The sequence below is a fragment of the Ovis canadensis genome, chromosome 11, assembly GCF_042477335.2.
Source record: "Ovis canadensis isolate MfBH-ARS-UI-01 breed Bighorn chromosome 11, ARS-UI_OviCan_v2, whole genome shotgun sequence".
NCBI lineage: Eukaryota > Metazoa > Chordata > Mammalia > Artiodactyla > Bovidae > Ovis > Ovis canadensis.
In genome coordinates, this window is record NC_091255.1 from 51,454,656 (window position 1) to 51,468,191 (window position 13,536).

The window sequence follows — 13,536 nt, forward strand, 5'->3', positions numbered from 1 at the left end:
TCAGAGGCAGGATCCAGGACGCAGGGTTTGGCGTTTTATTGACACAAACACAAAGGCAGCTTCGGTAATGGGGTGGGTACACACAAGCGAAAACAATCGCACTTCACATGTTATTCGGCCTCATTCAGATGATGAAGAGGCTGAGCCCCTCCCCCTCACCTCCCATTGGCAGTGGCTCGGGCAATAACCCTCCCTTTTCCCAGATCCCAGGGCAGAGGGAGCTACTGTACCCCCTGCCCCAGGAAGTCCCCACTTTGGTTCCAGTGGCCCAGGTCCTAAACCACCCCACTTTGAACCCCTATTCTATCTCCTTACCCACGTAAACAAAGTCTGGGGCTGACTAAAAAGCTGCCTCCCTGCTCTGAGGAGGCAGTGGGCCTCCCTTGACGACAGGGGGAATGTGCTTTGATTTTTACATTGGTCCCAGAACAAGACACAGATGGCATCGTCTCTCAGAGCTCTGGCTGGTAAATGCCACACTTAGCTGCAAGGTTGGGAAAGCTCCCCCGCCTCTTTCTCCTCCACCACCACAGAGAAACGACGGCCCCAGAGACAGGACAGGCCCCAGGCCCCAGGAGGCTAGGGGCTGGCCCCCCACCCACTGGCACACACACAGATTTTTGGCAGTGTTGTGGGACTGGGGAGCAGCGAAACCCCAGCTCCAGCAGAACAAGGAAGGCACTGGGGAGGACGGCGGGGGGAGGAGGTGTGAGGCAGGGACCCCCACATACACAAGCAAGGTTTCCTTTGCTAAGGCACTGAGAGCAAATCCAGAGAACTCAGTGAAGGGCTGAGGGGGCTCCACGTCCCTCCCACAGAGAGGGGCAGATCTGACTCCCGCCCCAGTTGGAAGAGGCACCTCTGGTTGAGAGCGTCAGAACACCTGGAGGTGGGAAAAGCCCGATTGTGCTCGAGAAGCTGGCGACAGGACGAGGCCTTGCGACAAGGGGGGCGCTGGCTGGCCCGGGTTGAAGGGACACTAGGCAACACAGGGACATGCTGGATTTACATAGATTGGCCCCATATCCTGAGCTGACATTTCAATTCTTTGGGGAGGTGTGGGGCAGGGGCATGGCGGGTGATGACGGGTAGGCGGAAGCACACAGAACAAGACAGGAAGGGACTGGCTAACCTTAATCTTGGCACAAAAGCAGCACAGTGGGCCTGGGGAAAGGGTGGGGGCAGGAAGCAGCTGGCCTCCCTCTGACCCTCCCTGTCCCCTTGGCAGGGCCCAGACATCCAAGTGGTCACTTCCCAACCTCTTCAGAGGGCAGGAAGGCGGGAGGGGGAAGCCCTGACTAAAGAAAAAGAACAGGGCACGAAAGAGGCCATCGCCACGGGGGCCTTGCGGGGAGAGAGGGCAACGTGCGGCGACGGAGGATGGACCGAACAGTGAGGGTCTGGTGGCCAACAGCACACGGCTTCCTAACTTCCCTCTTTCCCGGGCCCCGAGGGCTGCCTAGCCCCCAGCCTAGTTCTCCTTCTCCGGCCCAGGCACTAGGAGGACTTTGCCCACATTCTTCTTCTCCTGCATCTGCTTCATGGCATCCGCCACCTGGAGAGGAAGACAAGACTCTGCTTTCAGCACCATCCGGCTCTTCTAAGAGCCAGCCTAAAGGGGTCAGCCCTCCCCCTCCTCCCTGGACTCCTCCTCTGGGGACCCCCAAGCCTTCCTGGGTGTCCTACCCAGGCCCTCCGTGCAGAGCCACCACACTCACCTTCTCAAAGGGCCACACGGAGTCAATACGGGGCTTGATGTGGCCCTGGTTATATAGAGCAAGGAGGCGGGTCACCACACCGCTGACCAGCTCCACCTCGCCCTCCAGGTAGCCCAGGTGGAAGCCACACACGGCTCGGTTGGCCGGCAGCAGCTGCAGAGCCGTCACACTGAACTGATTCCACCACGTGCGCGCCAGGGCCATCAGGTTCCGCTTGGGGCCCGTCAGCAAGTTGGCCATTCCTGAGGCATAAAGACACACAGCTGTGCATCCAGGGGCCAGGCACATCCCAGCGTGTCTGGATTCATGCTCATCTGCCCACTGCGGGCCCCTTACAATTATCCATGCCTGCACCAGGAGTGCCAGGAGAACCTTCTACCACCTGCTGGCTACCTGGCCCAACCGACTCAAAGACTGCTCTGAGCTTTACTTACTTATTTTGGGTGTGAAGTAGTTTTTTAAATGAAAATGCAGCTGGCCCAAGAAGCCCAGGAAGTAGGACAGGGGAAAGCAGACAGGTTGATATTGTATCAGGAATAATCCCCAAACAAAACCACAGAACACTGATTTTGCTATGACTCATGAAAGAGAAGGACAGTAGGTATACCCAGGAGGCAGCAACCTGAATGCAATAACCAGGACCATCCTAACAGCAATGCTTTCTCAGAGCACCAGAGTCTCCACACCTTCTGCCTTCAAAAGCCCTGGGCCCCAAATATCCCACCCCTCAGACCCACAATGCTTCCACAAACTCCCCCTTCATCTCTGGCCCATTCACTTACCATAAGTGACTACTTTGCCCATGGGTTTGAGGAGGTTGTAGCCCTTGGCAGTATCTGACCCACCCAGAGGGTCCATGACAATGTCCACACCTGTCACAGAGTAGGAGGCCCAAGAACAGCATTAGGAGCCACAGACCTAGAGATGCCCCCCCTCCCTAGTCCTATGCCACCCGAGCCCTTTCCATTCCCTGAGACCTTTGGGGGAGATCTTCTTGATCTCATCCACGTAGTCAGTCGTGTGGTAATCGATGGGGTGTGTGACTCCGTTCTCCTTCAGCACCTCGTGCTTGCTGGCTGAGGCTGTTCCGAACACGGTCACATTCTCCACTGTTCGGCACAGCTGCAAGGCAGCCATACCCACACCCCCTAAAGCAAGACACTTTCATAAGGAGGGGATATGGGTCACCTAGCCACCACTCCCCATTCCCACCTCTCAAGGATCCAGCTCATCATTTTGCCTAGGTTCATCCTGAGGCTTTCTTCCATCATCCCATGTCTAATTTCCAAGACTGACAACTGAGGGGAGAGTGACTGGCAAGGAGGGGGTGCTGGGCGGGGGCACGTTGCTATGGATAGCACACCAGGTTGGACCTGGTGCCTGAATGTTACCATGGCAACAACACTGCAGAGGCCTCTAGGCACCATAGGCCGAGGCAGCCAGTGTTGCCATGACAACAGTCCAGACATGCAGCAGGGAAGGGGCCTGGAAGGAAATCTGAGTGGGATAAGGGAAGCGGATAAATGGAGGGTGCCTGTCACCTGCAGCCATGTGTACCAAGACGCTGTGGCCAGGCCGTAGGTTGCCAAAGTCGAAGAGGACCATGTAGGCTGTGATATAATTGACCAGCAAGGCAGCAGCTTCTTCAAAAGTCATGGCCTCAGGCATCAGGAATGTCTGGGCCGAAGGCACAGTCACCTCCTCCTGCCACATGCCTGACCGGATCAACACCATCACTCGGTCCCCTATCTTGAAGAATGGAAAAAGAGACTGAATCACTTTGCTGTATACCAGAAACTAACACAACATTGTATGTCAACTATAATTTAAATAAATAAAGAGCATCATTCATTCACTCATTCATTCACCTGTTAGTAATTTACGACATTCCACTGTGCACAAGGCCCTCTTCTTGGCAATGAATAGTACAAGCAGCAGCAGGGCTCAGAATAATGGTTGTAACAATAACAGTAATAATATCATCAAAAACAATAACAATGTATCTTTACTGACTGTTTACCAAGGGTCAGGGCCTATTGTAATCACTATATATAAACACTTAAAACTCATGTCAGCTCCCTGAGGAAGATACTAGCCTTATCTCCACTTACAAAGCTTACACTTTACTATTGTGTAAGAAGCATATAGTTGAGGCAAAATACTGGTGAAGACATCAAACTGCTCTGGCTATAAAAAAGAAAATGGCTCCATTGTTTGCTGACAGTATGATCTGGGGCACATAAACACTGTCTAACCTTTTTGCGCCCCAGGTTTCCTATCTGTAAAACAGGGCAGTTAATGAGGATTAAGTGGCAAAAATATATATATATATCATTCAGTGATTTTTAAGCCTAATATCTGGCACACAATAAGAACTTGGTAGTGCTAGCCAATAATCATGACGACGATGATGACAATACCAGAAGCAAGGAGAGGCAGTCACCAATCTTAAAACTGAAGGAATAGGGCAGTATGTGCTAAGGGCCATATGGAAGTGCAAGTAAAGGTCTCTGAGTAGCACCCAGGGCTCAGAAGGAACCTTCACCCAGTGACTGGGGAAAGGAGCAGTGGACAAGGAGAGCCACCCACACCATCCCATCTATCAGGAAAAGACATCGCTCTTCTCCTTCCCCAGGCCCTCAGCCAATGCACAAGAGCCTCCTAGCAGGAGGGAAAGGGAGCAAAGAAAACAGGAGCTTCCCCTCCAGTTTAACAACCAGGGTCCAGGGGAGGACAGGGGAAAGGGGCAGTCTGTGGAGGAAAGCCTCTCATGGTTCTCTGAGGAGCGTGGAGAGGGAGGTGTGGGATCTGTTCCAGGACAATCTGAGTCTGTCTTGGATCCTGCCAGGAATGATGGGAATTCGGCATAGTAACCAGACTTGAGATCCATGGGGTAGGGGGATGGGACACCCACACATACCCTTTTTTCATGTCCTCAAACCCCCACACTCCACTGAGGAGGAGTACAGAGGGCAGACTAGCATCTTTCTTCACAAGCACCGGCCTGATGAGGTCTGGGAAATGGCCTCCCCAGGACTCAGGACTAGCGGACTCAGAAATAACCATCGACAGCTGGGAAAAGTGTACTGGTCAGTCTAGGTGGTGGCCAGTCCCAGATTTGGTCCAGAACAAGATCCACTCACCAAGGCTAATGTTCATCCCTCAGCCCAGGACCCCTCCCAGATCAGATATCAGAAGCGAGGAAGGGCTCTCCCCTCAGAATTCAGCCTCTTACATCAGATTCTTACTCTGGACAGGATATCCTGTATTTTCAAAGTGGAAAGTGTGGGGAGAAGGGGTTAGGTAGTTGGCCTTGAGCAGTAACATGAACTAAAACTACCCCCATCAAAAAAAAAAAAAAAATTCCTCTTAGCACCTTCTCAGAGTAGGATTAGTTAGAAGTCAGGGGAAAGGGTGGAGTGGAAGCTGAATCCAGGGAGAAGCCCTTTAAGGAGGAAGGTGATGTATGCTTGTACAATAAATCCAAAATTTTCAGCTCTGGGATCTGGGGCCCATAGGTCTGGCAAGATGAAGTCTGCCTTTGGTGAGTCTCTCAAGCAGGGGCCTGATTTGAAAAGAAAACCCCTCAACAAACGACATGCAAAGGCCTTATTACCCCAGGTCTCTCAAAGAGTTGATCATTTGGATCTATTCGGTGTCTGGGGTTTTGGCCAAGATTAATGATAAACAACAAGGAGACACAGACCGGCAGAGCTGGGCCAACCTGCTCACGGTGCCACACCCCCACCCCCTTCCCCGGTCCAAATGGGCACCGGCCCGGTTTCTGAGGCGAAGGTCCCCTCCGAGGAAGGTAGAGGTGGGTTCTGCCCCAAGTTCCCAAGGGCGGCGCCCCTGGGGTCGTGGTCCGCTTGGCTGAGTCACGGGCGGAGAAGATATTGCAGTCACGGGAGACAGAGAGCCCAAGACAAAGATCCAGACACCCAATCTCGCCTCCCGCCCCCCCAAAGCAGTCTCCACTCCTACCCCTACCCCCACGATCAGTGGAAGGCCGGTATGTGGGGAAGCGGGTGGCGGACTCCCTCTCCTCCATGATGGGCGTGCCTGTCTCCCCCGCCGGGGTCTGGGAGGGGCAGCCTCACACCCCCACAGACCACGGGGCAGCATGTGACTAGCGCTCTGGCACGGCCCCGAGCCCCCGCCCAACTCCGACTACAGAGCTCTTCAAGCTTCCTCGGCAGGGGTGGGGGGAAAGACCCCCCCCACCGTCACTCAGAGTCACAGACGACAATTACCCGCGGAGAGTTCAGGGGGCAAGGGTACCGAATAGGTTTCGTGGGTGGTGGGAGTTGGGGGCGCGGGGGGCGGGGGGGGCGGCGGCCGGGAAGCTCACTGAGCGCATGCGCATAGGCTCCTTATTGTTTTCCCACCCACCCAGCACCACCGCGGCTTCTGGGCGGCGGCCACGATTAAAACGTTTAGGGAGCGGGCAAGGGTTCCATCTCAACCCCCACTCCCCAGTATAAGTCCAGTTCTCCAGGAACCTCAGAGCACAGTCTCCTGTCCTGTGCTCTTCCTACCCCGTCTACCCGGGTTCGTGCCAGTTTCCCCCAGTTCTGCCACACCCCCGGCGCCCGCCCAATCGTGCCCCACTGCCCGGTAGCCTGCGCAGCCTCTCCCCGCCCTGCCCCGCTCACCTTGCGGTCGTTTACGCCCTCGCCCACAGCGATCACCACGCCCGCGCCCTCCATGCCTGGAGTGACGGGCAGCGGCGGGAGCCGATCGTACAGCCCCTGCCGGGCCATAAGGTCAGCGAAGTTGAGCCCGCAGGCCTTGACGCGCAGAGTCAGCTGGCCCGTCCCCGGGGCTGGGGGCGCGGCCGGCCGGGTCTGCAGCTTCACCTTGTCGTAGCCGCCGAAGCCCGTGAGCACCAAACAGCGCAGCAGCGGCGGCGGCGGCGAAGGGGCGGCGGGCCCCTCGGAGGCCGCAGACGGCTGAGTGTCGCCGGCTGCCTCCGTCTTCGGGGGCTGCGAAGAGGCATCTTCTCCAGCCCCTGCCTCGGTCGCCGCCACCGCGGTGGCCGCCTCGGCTACCTCTCTCTCGGCGGACATGGCTGAGATTCCCGACGTGGGCGCACAGCTGGACGGAGAGTGCACCGCTGGGGAAGGCGGGGCGCGTCAGGACTAGCGCAGGCTGCGGACTCTGAGCGGGCGGGGTGGGGCGCCGAGACGGGGGCGGGGCCTCGTGCGCCGACTTAAAGGGCCAGGGCCACCCGGCAGGTGCGGCGGGAGCGCGAGAAGGGGAGAGGAGCTTATGAGTACGGACTCATGCGAGATCACTCTTGGGATCAGGAAGACTGCGAATTAATTTATGTATTCATGACAAATAAGTTTTAAAATATATTGAGGGACAGTCTGAAGGACGATCCCAAAACCTGGTCTTTTTACCTAACACTGAGCTTACGTCAGATGCGGGGAGCCAGCCACCTGTGGAGCGGAACTCGACCCAGCTGGTCCTCAGGCTCTGACACTACCCATATGTGATCCACTCTTTGTGTTCTTGCAGTGGCCAAGCTGGAGCAGGGTGACCGAGCCATCTATCTTTGTTAAAGCTCTGTGCCTCAATTGTTCCTTCCGTAAAATGGAAATGATGTTGCTTGTTCCAGTTTTCCTTACAAGGTAAAGATACAATTAAATTGAGTATCCTCTATTTAAAGAAGCGCTTTTGAAAGGTAAAAGATGCCAGACACATGCAAAACAGGTTTGATTAATGTTAGGCTCCGAATCAAGCCTGAAATGATTTTAGAATTTGTCTCTGGTTCCAGCAGGGCTGTCACCCTGGGCAGTTCTGTCTTCCTCTTCTTTCTCTCTTCTCCGCGAAGCATCCACCAGAGGACGCAGCTTCCCCCAAACCTTCCACCCTGCGCTTGGCTGGAGAAACTCAGTCCATGCTTTCCTGCTAGTCCGGGCCCGCGGTCTTAACCGCTCACTGCAGCCCCAGAACCGACAGGCCGTTGCCATGGAAACGGAAAGCCATGACGTCACCATTGTCCTGGTAGGTGTGTTGGAGTTCTTTCCTACATATCCTCAAGACTCCCTGACGGGACGAGAGTGGAGGAGAGACACTAAACCAAAAAGACTCCTTTCCCCCCCCCCACCTTCTCGCGCCCCCTTCAGTTCAGAAAGTGGATGGGTGCCCCTGCGCGTGTCCTCAGTAACACACCGACGTTCACGCGTGGGCACGCAGAAGGCCCAAGCCTCATGAGTGTGCAGCTCCCACCCTACCTCTCAGAACTTTCCCCGAACTCCGCCCCAATCCTAGGCGGGAGGAAGTGAAGTCAGTCAAACAACCCCGCTCAGCGGCCCCAAATCTGCAGGGGACCTATCACTCCGCGCGCCAGAACCCTGTTCCTGGGCCCCGGGCCCCGCCCCTCTGCTCTGGGCCCCGCCCCCCGGCAGCGAGGGTGGGAGGCGGGGCCGGGGGCGCGGCCGCCGGGTTGGGGGCGGGGCGGAGAGGGGGGCCGCGGCCCCGGGCGGGGGCTCGGCGCGGGCCCGAGAGATGCCGGTGTCGGCGGCCCGAGCGGCTGCAGCTGCAGCGGCGGGGGAGGCGGCAGCGGAGCGCGGGAGGGGGGCTGCGCGGGGGGCCGGCGCGTAGCCGGGACTATGGAGGGGCAGAGCGGCCGCTGCAAGATCGTGGTGGTGGGGGACGCGGAGTGCGGCAAGACGGCGCTGCTGCAGGTGTTCGCCAAGGACGCCTACCCCGGGGTGAGGAACCGGCGTCTTGGGAGGGGGGCGCTGGGGCCGGGGCGTTGGGTGACTGGGGCCTGGGGGACGGACAGAAATGGGTGCTGGGGTAACCAGGGATCCAAGAGAGGGGTTTGGAGGACTGGGGAAGGCGTTAGGGTTTCTGGAAAGACTGCAGAGGTTTGGGGTGGGAGGAATTGGGGAACAGGGTGAGATGAATGGGGCTTGGAAGAACCAGAGGATCCCGGAGGGGGCGCCAGGGAAATGTCGAGGGGGGTGGTCTTAGGCATTGGAAAGAGGAAGAATTAGGGCCTGAAAGGACCGAGAGTGGGGTCCGGGAGCCTGGCAGAAATTCCGCTGAGGCAGCCGCTCCCGGGATCTCCCCTTTGCCCAACACCGGGCCAACTTGGGTCCTGGGGCTGGGCTACATGGGATGTGGGAATTAGGAGTGCATTTGTCTGGGTTGAGGACTGGAGGATCTCATCTTGACCCATTCGTGTCTGCAGAGTTATGTCCCCACCGTGTTTGAGAACTACACCGCGAGCTTTGAGATCGACAAGCGCCGCATTGAGCTCAACATGTGGGACACTTCAGGTAGCCAAGTCCCTCGGGGTCACCCTGACTTCCAGGCCTCCCAGTAATCCCTCCCTGGACTAGATCCTTAGGCTCTCGTTCAACCCAGCCCGTCCATCCAATTCTAGGAGGAAGGAAAATCAATATTCTGCTTAAAGCCAGGGAAACTGAGGCAGAGCTTTCAGACACCTTGACCTGAAGGAGAAAGCCTGTCCTCTCAGCTGGATTCTGCATACCTGGGAAAGTTGGGAAGGAATGACTTTTATTTTGGAACATATTTCTTAGGAAATAAGGCTGGGTTTAGAAAAGACATTTAGAATTTCTTGGGGTGAGGGGGTACAGCAGGAAACTGCTTCTCTAGACTGAACTGTAGAAATCCAAGATCAGTTCCCAGGAGGAGAGTGAAAGAGCTCTGCCCCTGCCCATTCATCTCCAAAAAGGGAGGGTGTTTTGTTTTGTTTTAAATTTTTGCTTGGCTCCCCTGGAGAGCTATAGAAGATGTCTGTCAAAGCCCAGAAAGCACATGCAAAATTTTGTGAGAATGTTAAATGATTTCATGAGCTTCTCAAAGACCCAGAAGAGATTAAGAATGATTACTTTTAGAGAACCCCCTAGGGAAGTGAAAAGCTTATTTCTGCCCCCTAACCTCCCTTCTGTCTGCTCTCCTTGGAGAAACAGACTCCTTGATGGGGACTAATACCTGCTCTTTCCCATTCTCTGCTCAGCATGCCTTAACCACCAGGATTGCTAAGGTCTCCCATTCCCTTCCAGGCTTTCCTCACTCTCAGGACCCTCGTCTGTCCCCTCCCTCACTGTCTTCTCTCAGGTTCCTCTTACTATGATAACGTCCGGCCTCTGGCCTATCCTGACTCGGACGCTGTGCTCATCTGCTTCGACATTAGCCGACCGGAAACACTGGACAGTGTCCTCAAGAAGGTGGGAGTCTGGGGAAGCAGGACAGCTAGACTGAGGGGGACAGGGAAACACATGGGACAGGAGGAGGGAGTTAAAGCTGAGCATGGCCATTAGGGAGAAAGTGTGTGACACCCTCAACTTTTCTCATCCTCCCTGACTTCCTGGAAGTCAGTCCTAGAGCTGGATATAGCACCTGGGGGACATGGGGGACAACAGGGAGAAGTACTCAAGGGATTACTTGTCCTTGGATGTGGGAGCCCCGGGATGGAGGAGATGGGAATGCTGCTGCTAGAGCTCAGGAAAGCCCCTGTGGTGTCCTCTGCAGGCCCCTATTTCCATGAGAAAAGCCCTTGGTGAATGGACAGAAGTCGGCTAAGGCAGCCCCAGTTCTCAGTTGCAGTTGTGGGAAGAGAGGGTGGGATTGGTCTGTTCCTAGGAACAAATTTGGGAAAGCGAGTGGGAATGGGAAGATTCCAAGCTAGCCGACCCTGCATGGCCCCCACCCTTGCCTTCTCCTTCTTTCCCTTCTCCCACAGCTCTGCATGCTTTTCAGCCCAAGCCCACCAGTGTCACCTGCTTGCTTAATTACATGGGAGAGACTAGAGGGGTGCATGATTCCAGCGTGCTGTGAGCCAGGGGGGTGGTTCCTACATGTTGTGCCTCCTTCTACCCCTGCATAACTTTGTTTTCTTGCTCCAAATAGTGGCAAGGGGAGACTCAAGAGTTTTGCCCCAATGCCAAGGTTGTGCTGGTTGGCTGTAAACTGGACATGCGGACTGACCTGGCCACACTGAGGGAGCTGTCCAAGCAGAGGCTTATCCCTGTTACACATGAGCAGGTGGGCCTCTTGATCTGTGACCTAAGACCTCTCACCTCTGCCCCTCCCAGCCTCTTTTCTGAAAACACCCTATTTGGCTAATCCCTTGCCCTGGCCTCTGACCTGATCCCTTAACCCCCTGCCCCAGCTTCCTTGCCCCTTGCTGAACCGCAGGCTAAGTCCCATGACCCTCTCCACTCACTCCATCCTTCCAGGGCACTGTGCTGGCCAAGCAGGTGGGGGCTGTGTCCTATGTAGAGTGCTCTTCCCGGTCCTCTGAGCGCAGCGTCAGAGATGTCTTCCACGTGGCCACTGTGGCCTCCCTTGGCCGTGGCCACAGGCAGCTGCGCCGTACTGACTCACGCCGGGGACTACAGCGATCTGCTCAGCTGGCAGGACGGCCAGACCGGGGGAATGGGAATGGGAACGGAAACGAGGGCGAGATACACAAGGATAGAGCCAAGAGCTGCAACCTCATGTGAGGGGTCCTGTGGGAGGAGGCGGGGGGCCTGGGGCACAGTTGTCCCACTGCTGGTCCTGGCTTCCTGATCTCCTGACTCTGTTTGGGACTTTAGGGTGGGTGAATGAACAGTTCTTCCTGACAAGGGAGTTGGAGGCAGAAGGGTGCCACTGTTCCCCACATCCTCATTCCGCTCCTGTCCAAGGCAAGTTGAGGGAACTAGCAGAGCAGGCATCTGGGCTGCGGGCTGGGATGGGGCCAGGGGTCTGGGGAAGCCAGCAGCAAGCAGTGACCTTGGTTGAGTCTCAGTGTATGAGGGGTGCCTTCCTCCCCACCTCCAGTCTCCATATCCTGGTCCTGGCACTCTTCCCCAAGGAAAGTGTCCACTCGCTGACCTTCCTTCTTCCTCACCTCTCACTTCCACAGCTGTTCTCACTCATCCTAACCTCCAGGCAACATGCACTAAATTAAAAAGCAAACTGAGAAGCCTCTCTCTCTCCCCCTGTCCCCTTTTACCCACCAGTCCTAGCTCCCTCCTTCCCTTCCCCCAGTAGAGTCCAAATAAAGCCCATGTCCATGGAAAATGACTGTGGGTTTAGTTTTGTTGCTTTCTTAAAAAACAACAATCACCATCTACCAGTGTCTAGTAGCTGGAGGGAAAGTTAGGCTTCAGGAAGAACTTCCCTGTCGATGTCCGCAGATGGAGCAGGGGAAAAAGCTGTGGGCTGGATCAGCAATGTTCTTCTAGGAGCCAGAGGTGGGAGAGAGAGGTGTCTTGGGACTATTCATTTCAGTTAATGAGCCAGACAATCCTAACGCCATTAGGGGGTTTTAAAGTGCAATGTGCAATTCATTACTCAGCCCAACTGGGGCCCCCTGCTAATGTGGGAGGGGACCTGCTGAAGTGGTCCAGGACCCTTGATCACTATCTCCAGCCCCAACTTGGAATCAGCTGGTGCCCTGGGAGCTCTGGGGTAGGAGGACATTAAAAGCCTCTGCATCCAGCTGACCCCATGCAGAGTGAAGTTTCCCAAGGGGACAGTCATTTGATTCTGGGATCTCCTTGGTGGCTGGGGCAGGGGCTGAATCCATCTTTCCATCCTGAGCAACTTGATTTTGGAGGGAGCACAAGATGAGAGTTGAGGGTCACACCTCCTCAACCTCGGCTAGAGAAGGAAAGCCAGTGGAGGGACTGGCCAGAGTACTTGTAGTCAAGAAAGACAGTGCTGGTCTGTTTTCTCCGGAGTCTGGTTTCACATTGTCCTGTATTCCCTCCCTGGCTCTGATCCCACTGGCCTCTTTTCGGTGACATTCTCCCCCAGGAACCATCCATGGCTCTCCCCTCCCCCAGCCCCAGCCCATTCTTGAGACACACTTCTGGGAGAGAACACAGACCTTACCCTCCCATCTGCTGGGATCCCCCGCTTCTAATTCACAGCCCCTCCCTCCCTCATTCATTCAGCAAGTGTGTACTGAGCACCAACTGTGTGCCTGACACTGGCTTGGGATTCTGAAAGGACTAGCCTCTATACTCTGGAGGCCAGCCCAGTGGGGAAGAGAGGTACCCCTGGTGTGATGGTGCCTCAGGTGTGGGAGCTCCTTACTGCCTCAGAAGCCCATCCTCTGAGCCAGGTCCTTGAGGGTTGAAGAGGAGTTTGCCAGGCAGGGAAGGGGTAGGAAAGGCACTCTTGAGTGGAGGATGCAGCATGTATGAGCACGTGGAGATGAGGAAGAGCATGGCACATTTGCAGCTGCCATGGCGGGGAGAGAGGAAGATAAGGCTGGGAAGGTACATCAATGCAGGCCCCACAAAGGCACCAGGAGTTCATTCTGGGGATGTGAGGTGGCCAAAGAGGTTTCAAGCAGAAAATGAAGTGACCAGATTTGGTTTTTTAGATAGATGGTGGTTTGGATGAGGTGACCCAGGGTGGGGGTGGGGGGCCGGCTGGGGGGTTTGGCTCTGTGATGCTATTAAAGCTGTTAAAATAGCTTCTCCCTTGGGACTTCCCTGGTGGCCCAGTGGTTAAGACTGCTTCCACTGTAGGGTGCATGAGTTCCGTTCCTGGTCAGGGAACTAAGATCCTGCACGTTGCATTGTGTGGCCAAATAAATAGCTTCTCCCTTCCCTTTGCCAGGGTCCAGTCTTGAGAGGAAAGGAAATCCCCACCCTCTCCTGGCTTGTCAAACACTCCATATTCTCCCTCTTCCTCTGAGACCCTGTCCATCTCAGCCAGTCTCCTCAAGGATTCTGGGACAGCTTCAAGGGCACTGGGTACCCCACCCTCTGAAACTAAGACCTGCTTAGGGGCTAACTCCAAGATCCTCTACAAGTCCTGGACTGAGGGTGCTGGA

At 55.7% G+C, this 13,536-nt stretch overlaps 2 protein-coding genes across 11 annotated transcripts; one reads left to right on the top strand and one right to left on the bottom strand.

Annotated features, from left to right (window-relative positions):
• Positions 1-21: 21 nt before the first annotated feature.
• On the bottom strand, positions 22-8,077 carry VAT1 (vesicle amine transport 1). The gene is made up of 6 exons (XM_069541575.1): positions 6,374-8,077; positions 3,260-3,467; positions 2,696-2,866; positions 2,501-2,590; positions 1,719-1,960; positions 22-1,555 (listed from the first exon to the last, which is right to left on the bottom strand). Exons 1-6 carry the CDS (start codon positions 6,785-6,787, stop codon positions 1,472-1,474), a joined length of 1,209 nt encoding a protein of 402 aa, XP_069397676.1. The 5' UTR covers positions 6,788-8,077; the 3' UTR covers positions 22-1,471.
• RND2 (Rho family GTPase 2) lies at positions 5,398-11,768 on the top strand. 10 transcript variants are annotated; one of them, XM_069541597.1, is made up of 7 exons: positions 5,398-5,535; positions 7,242-7,354; positions 7,504-7,730; positions 8,926-9,013; positions 9,819-9,928; positions 10,611-10,745; positions 10,940-11,768. In XM_069541597.1, exons 3-7 carry the CDS (start codon positions 7,695-7,697, stop codon positions 11,204-11,206), a joined length of 636 nt encoding a protein of 211 aa, XP_069397698.1. In that variant the 5' UTR covers positions 5,398-5,535; positions 7,242-7,354; positions 7,504-7,694; the 3' UTR covers positions 11,207-11,768. The 10 variants fall into 10 exon arrangements, with proteins under 10 accessions (XP_069397698.1, XP_069397696.1, XP_069397694.1 ...); XM_069541595.1 differs by having other exon boundaries at positions 5,404-5,529; positions 7,501-7,730; XM_069541593.1 differs by having other exon boundaries at positions 5,413-5,535; positions 7,558-7,730.
• Positions 11,769-13,536: the final 1,768 nt, after the last annotated feature.

Coding starts and splice junctions, on each gene's coding strand:
- VAT1 (XM_069541575.1), bottom strand. CDS start 6,787: ATGTCCGCCGAGAGAGAGGTAGCCGAGGCGGCCACCGCGGTGGCGGCG. Junction 2,591..2,695: donor CAAGAAGATCTCCCCCAAAG/GTCTCAGGGAAT, acceptor ACTCTGTGACAG/GTGTGGACATTGTCATGGAC. Junction 1,556..1,718: donor CCGTGTGGCCCTTTGAGAAG/GTGAGTGTGGTG, acceptor CTTCCTCTCCAG/GTGGCGGATGCCATGAAGCA.
- RND2 (XM_069541602.1), top strand. CDS start 8,339: ATGGAGGGGCAGAGCGGCCGCTGCAAGATCGTGGTGGTGGGGGACGCG. Junction 8,441..8,925: donor CCAAGGACGCCTACCCCGGG/GTGAGGAACCGG, acceptor TCGTGTCTGCAG/AGTTATGTCCCCACCGTGTT. Junction 9,014..9,818: donor CAACATGTGGGACACTTCAG/GTAGCCAAGTCC, acceptor GTCTTCTCTCAG/GTTCCTCTTACTATGATAAC.